Raw genomic sequence first — 11,658 nt, 5'->3', positions numbered from 1 at the left:
ATGATCACAATATCTTGAGACGTCTAGAGGTTGCCCGTCAAGGTTGGTCTGGAGTCTCGAGTCAGATCGCGCACGCTTGTCTAATCATGGACAACTATTCCGATGATGATCCTTCTCTTGCTGTTTCTCTTGCGGCGTCAATTACGTTTCTCTCATTTGTAGATCCGGGATGCTTACAGCTCTGCTGATTCGCTAAAAATGCTCACGTGGTTACATAGACGCTGACAACTTCCGGTTTTTGACGCTGCTAATAGCCTGGCGTCATGTCGGCGTCAATATTGTGAACCAGGCTGATTAGAAATACTGTATGCGTTGAAAGCTCATCCAATTCACATCTGCTGCAAAGTGGTTTGAATGCGGTCTAGATGTGAAAAGACTCTAGATTCTTTCTCGTTCAATGAGTTTTCGAGATATTCTGTACCTACATGTACATCATTCAGTAAGAACACTCTACATTAGCTAACTAAATGATTTAATTACAAATTATTTTATTTGTGACAAATTAGCACGCAGACAGATTTTTCATTAATTAAAATAAATATATTGTACAATTAATTAGTTCAGAGGATGACGTAATCACACAAGATGTTTGCGCATGCACTAACAGCATATTGAAATCCAGCAGAAAGAAAGGATGGCAGTGAGCTCCGGCAGCATCTCATCCTTTTCCAGTGATCCTTCGCAGAGTATTAACCGTTTGATGTTGATCCAGTCACTATCAGATTTCAAGAAAGCGATCAAAAAGGAGAAAGTTGACATCAAACGAGTAAATGACGACAACACATCTCTTCTCCACTGGTATTGCTCGTCAGGAAGGCAAGATATTGTTGATTATCTTCTTCAAGTGGGCGTACCAATCACTACAAACAAAACCAATCACCAGATTCCATTACATTGTACAGTCGATTGCAATGACAAGATGGAGGATACAAAGAGAGAGAATATTATACTGTCGCTGGTTGCTGCTGGAGTAGAAGTGGATCAACAAGATGTGAATGGTTGGACAGCTTTAAAGCTCGCCTGTCGTTTTGGATTGTATGAGTGTGTCTACTATTTACTTAGCAATAGAGCAGATGCTGAAAAGTAAAGTGACAGAGTTGGGAGGAGAAATTTTAGTGCAAATCAATTATTAGAAATAAATTATAAGCAAGTGATAGTTTTGATAACTTGGTAAACTACCAGTTATGCTGGTCTATTGCTTAGTCGGTAGTCATATTATTGAATGATTAACTTGATTAGTGGGAAAGTTAACATTTTGCTTGGGTTGCATTATGTAAACAGTTAAAATGTTGTGTATCAATTGTATTTTTCTTTTGTTTATTCTAGATGTGGTTTGAGGGCAATACTGCTCTGCATGATGCTCTTTGTCATTCTACTACAACACGACTTCTTCTCTCCTATGTTGATAACGTGGATGTTGTAAATAATGAGCACAAAACTCCACTCTTATTAGCAGTGTGTAGTGAGTCTAAGGAAAGAGAGCAGACCATACGTTATCTTGTTCAATTCTGGAGCTGATGTGAACAAGGAAGATGCTTCTGGTGAGAAACTCATGCTAATTAGTTGTAGCCAAAATTGACTAAAACTTTATAAAGCTTAGTTCACATATTTGTTGACACTGACATTCACGTCAACATCAACATCTGACACCAACGTCAACGTCAATATTGTGAACATGCCAGCATCATGACGTTGACATTTATACTGCAATTAAACTAAGTTCTATTTTAGCATCAACAACCGGAAGTACTCAGCAGTGGATGAAGCGCTGGTGGAATAAGTGAGGAACTACACGTGTTATTGGCAAATCTGGCCGAATGATTAGAAAGACTTAAGACTGACAGAAAATGCACATGAAATTGTTCTTGCTGCTGACGTCACTAAAATATTTTCTAATCCACTTTTGTCTCCTTCGAACTCTCTTGCATCTACGATGCAATAGAAATGGCAACAGAAGAGTCACATATACTAGCAGTATTCATGTATGTTGAGTGCGCTGAACTCGAGCTTTGGACCATCTGATCTGTGTGTCACTTCGTGCAAATATTGTGAACAAGTCAACGTCAACGTCAATATGAGACGCCAACGTCAATGTTGACGTTCACTTTAACATCAACAATTTTTCTCATAGTAGTATCACTGTATGCCATTTGGATTCAATATAACATGTTGAAATTGTGGTTATGTAGTTACGGTGATTGGAGGGAAGAGTTTTTTAGGAGAATAGTGTGTACGCCTAAGAGAATTTACCAGTCAACTTACTTACCAGTTAGGTTAATGTTTGCTTGTGGATGTATCATCTACCTGCACTAGAGTATGCACTTAAATTTATTATTATCACTTTGTTGCTATGTTTATAGGTCAATTTCCTTTGTGGTTGGCTGCTAAACATAAGGATACGAGCATCGTTCAGATTCTTCTAGATGGTCGAGCTGATGTGAACAAAGTTGAGCCACAAGAGAAAAGTACAGCTCTCCATCGTGCAGTAATCAATAAAACATGGCCTGTTTGTGTTCTACTGGTGAGACATGGGGCAGACATTGATCTTCCTGATGCAAAAGGAATGACAGCTCTTGACTATGCAAAGAAATTTCATCCTGAAATGGCAGAGCAGATGAAAGGTTTGTACAGTAAACTACAACAGATGAAATTTTATTACATTAAGTTATGAGCTAATGATATATCTAGATACTATCTATTTAAGTATTAGTACTGTTCGATGTATTTTTTAGTATATGGATAAATGTATGTCTGTGTGTGTGAAATTTTTGAAATAAGGCAGGAATTGGCTATAGGATTTGTTGTCATGGTTTACACTAATTCAAGGTCTCGTTATGAGTCTTCTGAAAATTACAATGAAAATATTGTCTAAACCACAAATTTAGATGGAATTTTCCTTTTAAGTGCACTACTTGTAACATCTATCTAATATTATACAAAGTGACTGTCATTTCACATGACTGCAAAGTTCATAACACCTCTAAAATAGTTTAATTGTTAAAGTAATGAGAGTTACTTTTAGAGTCTTATTTTGTATGGCTTGTAGCTGAAACTATATAGTTAATTCTGTTTACTTAGATAAGTTTGGTGTCATTTTAATGACAAAATCATGTTTTCTCTGTGCAAATGTGTTTGCATTGTGATGTTTTCTGTATTGTTTTTCTTTCTTCTTTTAGCTGAATCTGCAGAACAGAAATCAAAGGCGAGTACTTCAGGTTTGCCATGCACATGATGTGTTGAGTTTGTTGTTGTTGATGTTTGATGTTTGATCAGTGCTAGAAGCTTTGTTTGAACAACTTGCTGGAGGACATTTTGATCATGTGGAGCAGTTATTAGAAAATCTTCCAGATGTGAACTTACAAGCCAAAGGCTGTAATCTCATACACATGGCAGTTGTTCATTATCGAGTTTGTTTATTAATTAACTGTTGCTTCTGCTTTGGTTGTGAGTTTTTGTTTTGTTTTAGTTTGATGCCACTGTGTTGCTTCAACAGAAGGGAGCTAATTTGAGTGTTCAAACATTTGATGGCAATACTCCATTACATTTAACTTGCCAATGGCCAGACAAACAACAAGACACATTACGAATACTTAGATTTCTGGTAACTAGTCAGGTTCAACTGGATATTAAGAATTCATGTGGAGAAACAGCACTTTTCCTGGCAGCAGGGTAGGGATCAATCATGTGTTTTTGTTGCTTAATTAAGAGTAGCCTCATACTATGACAGTGCGAGGGTCTGGTACGAGGCTACAAGTAGACAGACAGAGGAAGTGAATATTATAGCTGATGAATGAATCAGAAATCCACTAAACTAGTGTGTTTGTCAATTTCTTTCTATTCTAGAGCTGGTCTTTCTGATCATGTTTATTGTCTTCTTGATGCTGGAGCTGATCCTCACCAACGCAACAAGCGAGGTCTTTTGCCATTACACATTGCATGCTCAAGGCCAGAGACAGTGAAGGTGACATGGAGTTTAAACTAGAAACTTTAATTAATTATGTATCTACGCTGTATCTCTTTGAGTATTCTCTCACTTCTGTAGTCTGTCATCTTGCTAGAGAACTATAGGGTGATATCTTTCTGGAGAATCTAACACATTATTATAGATACTATTTACTGCATTGTTTGATCATCTGTAGACACAAGGGGCAACTTAATTTTTAGGGACTGTAATGACTTATGTGCAACATAGGCTTGATGATGCAGGTTTGTTGTAAGGGATATAGTCATTAGTCAAGAATTCAAACAATATAGTGGCAAATCCAAGCAGAATGTCTTCATAGTTATCTAGAAGCTATTGCAACTCATTGGCCCTGCATTTTTGACGTTGAAGCAACGTTTCATTGGTCTACACTAAATGTAATTCTACACTAAACGTCACAATGCACTACATTGTTTGTTAGCCACATGTTCACACCAATCAGCTCACTAAGGGAAAATTGGTATTGGAATTCAACCAACTGGTAGAGACACAGTTTGGAAACCAGCCAAAATAGAAAAAGTGCTACCAAATAGATCATATTTGGTTATCACCCCTGGAGAACTACCTATAGAAGAAACAGAGTGCAGCTACGAAAGACCAAGGAGGAATTCAAGCCTTCAGCAGGTATGTATGACCCCCCCCCCAGTCGAGGTGATACCATAGCCAAGTCAGAGGAAACAAACATCTATCGCTACACCTGTTACAAAGAAGACAGTACCACCACAAGCACAGGCAAAAAGAATCAGGAAGAGAACAAGCAAGAGAGAATGTAACACAGCGTTCTAGGCAGGATTTTTTGCCAACCGTCAATATGACATCTTTAAATATGACGTCATTAATGACGTCATCAAATGTTTGATGTTGACATATTTGGTAACAACATCCTAAACTTACTTCATCTTTGCTCTAGTTGTATTAGAATCAAATGCAACATAACACAGACACACAGACAGACAGACAGACAGACAGTCAGATAACACAGTGTAGATTATTACAATGTCAAGTTGACTTAATTAAAACTGGAATTATAAGCTGACCTAAAAGAGTAACAGTAGAAAAGATGAGATTGAAGATAAACAGTAATTAGTAGAACACCTGCTGCAACCACAGTCACTCATTAGCAGTTCTTGTGTGAAAGGTCAACAGGAATTCAGATCATGCACTCCCTATGATTACCATGTCTGACACGAGAACATGTATTGCTCCGTAGCAACTTTGGAACCATCAAGACCACCACTGTCTTTTGATCCGTGATCCCACGCTATGCATGCTAAGGCTTTCCAATTCTGTCCCAGCTGTTTTCCCCACTCCAAACGTCCTTTCTCTCTTCCAACTGTCATTTTGACGGTACTGGCGAGGACACTGTAACATCAACCACACGATTTGGCAGAACAGTAACGAAACCAAAGTATCTAAGAGACTACGTGTGCGGTAAATAGACACGTAGCATGCATATGGTAGATTGTTTGTTTGTTTTTTTTCGTTTTTTTTCTGTTGTTTTTTTCATAAAGAAAACGGGATGTGGCGTAACCCATTTAGCATGTACTCTACAGACGTAGTGTCGTGTGTTGATTGTAATAAACACTTCTCAGCGTGTACGCCTGGAACACGGACGCACTACGTTACAGAGAGTCACTTGATCGCCAGTGTCATATTTATTTCCGTTTTTGGTTGCTCAGTTGTAGTCATGGCACAAACAATGATCAAGTTAGTTCAGGGAAAAAGAACGAATTTATTTTCTAGTTGCCTAGTGTCGACCAGGACCTTATCAGAGTTCAGGAAGACGGTTAAAAAAGAGAAAGTTGACATCAAACGAGTAGATGACGATGGCACGTCTCTTCTCCACTGGTTTTGCCTGGCAGGAAACGAAGAGATTGTTGATTATCTTCTTCAAGCTCGTGTTCTTGTCGCTAGGAATCGAACCACCTTCTGGACTCCTTTGCATTGCATCGTACATTGTGATGACAAGATGGAGGATGCAAAGAGAGCAAATATTGTACAGTTGCTGATTGCTGCCGGAGCGGAAGTGAATCAACAAGATGTGAATGGTTGCACGGCTCTAGTGCTCGCCTGTCGTTCTGGATTGCGTCAATGTGTGCACGTTTTGCTCAGCAATGGTGCAGATGGGGAAATGTAAGGCTGTGTATATTTGCACCGGACTTAGCGATGGATGATTATATATTACTTATAGTTTGGCGCTAGAGTGTTGCTAATCACTAATGCTTATGTATTAGTTCTTACATGGTAGCTTGTATCCGACCACGCCCATACAATAAATTAATTACTTGGGTATGTGGCGTTTATGGCATTATCGACACCTCGGCCTAAGAGGGCTTATCACCTCAATAATTGCACCTCGCCTCCGGCTCGGTCAATTATCTCGTTGATAATCCCGTGATGCCGCGGGTCAATGCCGTAAACACCAGCTACCCATGTAATAACTAATACTTATAACCATGAGTACGTAGTAAACGGCGTTTTAATTTTATTGGAAGCTTAGGTGATGAAAAGCACCTCATCTATAGATAAATTTGTTCCCCAAGGCGCTTGGAATTCAGTTGAGAAGGCGCCTAAACAAATAGAGCTATTATTTTTTGTTAATTAAGTGACACATTAGACATTGTGTAAATTTTGTGAGATAGATAGCAGTTCATCAATCAATAATGGTACTAGCAGCATCAACGGTACAAGCAATATCAGATATCTGATGGCATTCAATACTTTACTGACTATTGAACTGGCTCCTCAAACCACCTGTACCTATACTACTACTACCTAACAGTATAGCAGAGGTTGTGAACCAAACAGGCTCTTACTAGGTGTCCTAAAAATTAAATTAGGTGTCTGAAAGGCGACTCTTTCAGAACCTACAAAAATAATTCTAATATTAACATTCTAATCTTAACATTCTAATCTAACCTAGAATGGGAGCTGAATTAGAGCTTTCATGGTAGCTGAGTACAACAAAAAAACAGTACAAGTTACCTTGACATTATATTCTCATATGCTACTAACAGAGTTCTAACCGCACTAAGATATAACAACCATTAGTGAAGTGATTGGTGTAAACACAGCTTACTAAAAAAGTGACAGAGTTGAGAGGAGAAATTCAGTAACCACATGATATTAGTATTTTAAAAAGCCATCAACTGCTTATTGAATATGATATTTAATGTTACTGTAATTAAAATACGGTAAAGATTGTCTTATTTTGTAGCATAAACATGCAATTGAACAAATCATGTATTTTGTTTTCTAGACGTGATCGTGATAACAATATTGCTCTGCACGATGCTGTTGGTCACGCAAGTATAACACGACTTGTCATTCCCTATGTTGATGACATGAATGTGATGAATTATGAGCACAATACTCCACTCTTATTAGCAGTGAGTAGTGAGTCTAAGGAAAGAGAACAAACTGTACGTTATCTTGTTCATGCTGGAGCTGATGTGAACAAAGAAAATGCTTATGGTGAGAAAGACAAGAATACTGTATAAAGTGTACTGTAACTAGCACACTACTGTAAATAAATGTATTGCTCATTATTAAAGTTACCAGTCCTTGTAATGTTTGTACTGATTAATTTAGACAGCAAAATGAGTTTTAAGGATTTGATACAATGTAACATGTTGAAAATTGTGTGCACATAGTTGTACTGTCTGTGATTGGAGTGAAATGCGTTTGTAACAAGAATAGTACATACAATATGGGAATACATTTTACTTATAAATTAATGATTTACTTGCGAACTTAACGATTTACTTGCTTAGTTATCTGTTGCTAATGTACGTATTATCTAGTTTATGTCATTGTGCTGTGACATCACTTTCGTTTGGTTGTTATGTCTTGTAGGTCGATTTCCGTTGTGGTTGGCTGCTGATAATAAAGATATCAGCATCGTTCAGATCCTTCTAGATGGTCGAGCTGATGTGAACAAAGTTGAGCCACAAGAGAAAACTACAGCTCTCCATCGTGCAGTAATCAATAAAACATGGCCTGTTTGTGTTCTACTGGTGAAACATGGGGCAGACATTGATCTTCCTGATGCAAAAGGAATGACAGCTCTCGACTATGCTAATGAATTTCATCCTGAAATGGCAGAGAAAATGGAAGGTTTGATCATTGAAACTGCAACAGATGAGACTCTATATTACTGTTGACTGCTGTGTGTGTGTGTGTGTGTGTGTGTGTGTGTGTGTGTGTGTGTGTGTGTGTGTGTGCGTGTGCGTGTGTGTGTGTGCGTGTGTGTGTGTGTGTGTGTGTGTGTGTGTGTGTGTGTGTGTGTGTGTGTGTGTGTGTGTGTGTGTGGGCGGGCGGGCGGGCGGGCGGGCGGCGGGCGGGCGGGCGGGCGGCGGGCGGGCGGGCGGGCGGCGGGCGGGCGGGCGGGCGGGCGGGCGGGCGGCGGGCGGGCGGCGGGCGGGCGGGCGGGCGGGCGGCGGGCGGGCGGGCGGGCGGGCGGCGGGCGGGCGGGCGGGCGGCGGGCGGGCGGCGGGCGGGCGGGCGGGCGGCGGGCGGGCGGGCGGGTGGCGGGCGGGCGGGTGTTGCATGTGCATTTATTAGGTTTAGGATTATGCTGCTGGTTTAATTGGAGAGTATGCTAGTCTAAAAGCAACAGTTCAGTTACATAATGCATATGCAACTATTTTGGGCCGTTTGATTCCTTATTAATTAAACTGTAATTTTTAAACTATAATTTGTGGCACAGATTTTGTTCTTTTGTTGCTGGTGTGTATGCATGCCGGTTTCATGTTTTGTATTGTTTATATTTCTTACTTTTAGCTGAATCTGCACATCAAAAATCAAAAGAGAGGATTCAATGTTTGCCATTTACCTATATGATGATCGAGGTGTTAAGTTAATTGTGTTGTGTTGTTGATGTTTGATGTTTGACTAGTGGTTACAACCGTGTTTAAACAACTTAATGGAGGACACTTTGATCAGCTGAAGCAACTGTTAGAAAATCTTCCAGATGTGAACTTGCAAGCCAAAGGCTATACTATTATACATGTAGCAATCATTCATTATCGAGTTAGTGCATGTACACTTGTATGGTAGCTATGTTGCTTCTGCTTTAGTTTTAATAACTATTTGGTTTGTGTCAGTTGGATGCTGTTAAATTTCTTCAACAGAAAGGTGCTAATTTGAACATTCAAACAGTGGATGACAATACTCCATTGCATTTTACTTGCAAAAGGCAAAACAGACAAGCAGACACATTACGAATATTGATATTTTTGATAAGCAATCGTGTTCAGCTGAATATCAGGAATTCATTGGGAGAAACAGCACTTTTTATGGCGGCAAGGTAGGAGGAAGCTATATCATATGTTGGTATAAGGATAGTAGTGTGTAACTGTTGTCTTATTAACTGGACGGGCGGACAGATGAAGTAATATATTATAGTTGATGGTTGAATCAGAAATTGATTAAATATGACGATTTTTCTGTTGTTGTATGTAGAGCTGGTCTTATGGATCACATTCGCTGTCTTCTTGATGCTGGAGCTGATCCTCGCCAAGGCAATAGTCGAGGTCTTTTGCCATTACACATTGCATGCTCAAAGTCAGAGACAGTGCAGGTAACTTAATTTTATTTAAACCAGAGAAACATTTAACGATCGTAGCACAATTTCAAGACGCATTATAGAAAGCAATCGTTTTAGATATAGTAATAATTTCAAAACGATTTTGAGTATCTTACTAAAACAAGAACAAAGTTGTATGGTTGATTATAGTGTAAACTGTTGACAACAGTGTGGCAAGTGTTGCATTACTTAGTCCAGAAATTGTGTGTGAAAATTATGAAATGATTGCAATTTGAACATTCTTTATTAATTGATTGAGTTGATAATTACTGTACAGGTACTGGTGTTATAGATCTTAATACACACACACACACACACACACACACACACACACACACACACACACACACACACACACACACACACACACACACACACACACACACACACACACACACACATTGGAGGATGCATTGCTTTATGTATTAGAAGGTTGATGCTGTTGGAGCTTACCCAAATTAGTGTTTATTAATTAACTGAATTTTGTTTCTGTTGTTTAGTGTATTCGCTGTTTGTTGGAATTTGCTCAAGACACGGTGAACATGCCAGATGACGACAGGTGGACAGCACTCATGTATGCAGCAAACAGTGGATGCGTGGATGCTGTGCAGTCTCTACTGAATTTTGGAGCTGAAGTTAATGTTCAAGAGGTAAGACGACCAGTCAGATTGTTTACTTTAAACAGATTTATAGTTACCTACAAAGACAATGTCAGCACACACTCTGACTTGTTTAGTTTAATTCTGTCAGTTATGCTGCATATGTTTGTGTTGTTTTATATGATGTTGAACATGTTTGTTTGTTTGTTTGTTTTATTAGCCAAACAAGGGCTACACTGCTCTTTATCTAGCTGTGATTGCCAAGTCATTGGAAATTTGTCAGTTGTTAGTGGCTTCTGGTGCAAGACTGGATGTGATTTGTAGTTCCAAACATATTACACCATTTTACAGAGCAGCCAAGGACAACAGTGTTGACATTTGTTTGTTGCTTGCTGGTGAGTGTGATGTTATTGTACCATATGCATATTATAGTTGCTGATGTTTCTTTTTTTGTGATTAATTAATTAAAGCACAAGGTGCTGACATATGGCAGAGAGATGTTCATGGAAACTCTCCATTGGATCTAATTGATTCTCCTACATTACGGAGACAAATTGAAGGTCTACATGTTTTAGAAGCTGTGATAAGTTGGCATTTTAGTTGTTGCATTTTTGTTCTTATCTAACAGAAGTAATGTTAGAGGCAGACACAAGGCCTTTGCTTTGTGGTCAGAGTACACAGATGAAAGAAACGACGATTTCTACTGGTGTGTGATTGCTGTTTTTGAGTTGCAAGTTTTAATTATGTTTGTCTTTATTTATGTATCTGGAATCGATCTGTTTGTGAGTCAATGTGTTTAGTCAATGTGTTTAGTTGTTATTTGTTGATTGCTTGTTTGTCTGTGTGATTGTACTTGTGACAACATGAAACACAAACTGATTCAGTTTGTGAACATTTAGATGAGCCTACAGCTACAACTCTAACTCCAAGACATCGAGAGGTTGTTCCCAATATCTCCAATTCAAAGGTACTTACTACATATCACAGTACAGTGTAGTATGTCTTTGTAAAACAGATGAACTTCTGATATCTGGGCAGGAATTTTGCCAATTGATAGCTCAAAATGAGATACTAAGACAAGAAAAGTATGAATTGAAGGTTCAAATTGGTGACTTTGAGAAGGAACGCAAGCAACTCTATTGCACAATAGCTGCAAGTCGACGTGAAAGAGATGAAGCAAAACAAACTTTTGATCAAACAATTACAGAGATTGATGAACTCTCAAATAAGATTCAGATTTTAACAATTCAGAATAATGAAATTCAAGAAAGTTTTCAACAGGTAATTGATCAAAAACAGAAAGAAATTGATGGCCTAAAGCAAGAGAAAATTGACTGTCAATGTGAACTGGGTCAAAGGCAACAAGATTTGACTGTGTTGAGACAAGAGAATGAGACTGTTCATCAACAGTTGGTAAGGCAGGAACAAATCATTGCATCTCTACGGGAAGATAAAGAAAACCTTCAACGATATAACCAACATTGTAGTAA

General features: G+C 38.8%; 2 protein-coding genes across 2 annotated transcripts in view; both read left to right on the top strand.

The window, feature by feature from the left end:
* Positions 1 to 634: 634 nt before the first annotated feature.
* Positions 635 to 1,087, top strand: LOC134192896 (26S proteasome non-ATPase regulatory subunit 10-like). Its single transcript, XM_062661650.1, has one exon. It carries the CDS (start codon positions 635 to 637, stop codon positions 1,085 to 1,087), a length of 453 nt encoding a protein of 150 aa, XP_062517634.1.
* Positions 1,088 to 2,496: 1,409 nt separating this feature from the next.
* LOC134192895 (ankyrin-3-like) overlaps positions 2,497 to 11,658 on the top strand; it is a 10,189-nt gene continuing 1,027 nt past the window's right edge. The window contains exons 1-19 of the mRNA XM_062661649.1: positions 2,497 to 2,621; positions 3,177 to 3,215; positions 3,274 to 3,407; positions 3,467 to 3,669; positions 3,844 to 3,961; positions 4,404 to 4,474; positions 5,726 to 6,115; positions 7,242 to 7,456; positions 7,838 to 8,098; positions 8,765 to 8,803; positions 8,880 to 9,013; positions 9,088 to 9,290; positions 9,446 to 9,563; positions 10,070 to 10,219; positions 10,389 to 10,563; positions 10,639 to 10,728; positions 10,797 to 10,874; positions 11,068 to 11,135; positions 11,207 to 11,658. The exon at positions 11,207 to 11,658 is cut by the window's right edge and continues 110 nt beyond it. Of these exons, the coding sequence (XP_062517633.1) occupies positions 2,564 to 2,621; positions 3,177 to 3,215; positions 3,274 to 3,407; positions 3,467 to 3,669; positions 3,844 to 3,961; positions 4,404 to 4,474; positions 5,726 to 6,115; positions 7,242 to 7,456; positions 7,838 to 8,098; positions 8,765 to 8,803; positions 8,880 to 9,013; positions 9,088 to 9,290; positions 9,446 to 9,563; positions 10,070 to 10,219; positions 10,389 to 10,563; positions 10,639 to 10,728; positions 10,797 to 10,874; positions 11,068 to 11,135; positions 11,207 to 11,658 (2,996 nt within the window). The 5' untranslated portion in view covers positions 2,497 to 2,563. The remainder of the gene's footprint in view (positions 2,622 to 3,176; positions 3,216 to 3,273; positions 3,408 to 3,466; positions 3,670 to 3,843; positions 3,962 to 4,403; positions 4,475 to 5,725; positions 6,116 to 7,241; positions 7,457 to 7,837; positions 8,099 to 8,764; positions 8,804 to 8,879; positions 9,014 to 9,087; positions 9,291 to 9,445; positions 9,564 to 10,069; positions 10,220 to 10,388; positions 10,564 to 10,638; positions 10,729 to 10,796; positions 10,875 to 11,067; positions 11,136 to 11,206) is intronic.

Source organism: Corticium candelabrum, chromosome 17 (assembly GCF_963422355.1).
Source record: "Corticium candelabrum chromosome 17, ooCorCand1.1, whole genome shotgun sequence".
NCBI classification, from domain to species: domain Eukaryota; kingdom Metazoa; phylum Porifera; class Homoscleromorpha; order Homosclerophorida; family Plakinidae; genus Corticium; species Corticium candelabrum.
The sequence above is the reverse complement of the archived record's forward strand: the minus strand, read 5'-3'. Positions and strand labels throughout refer to the sequence as shown.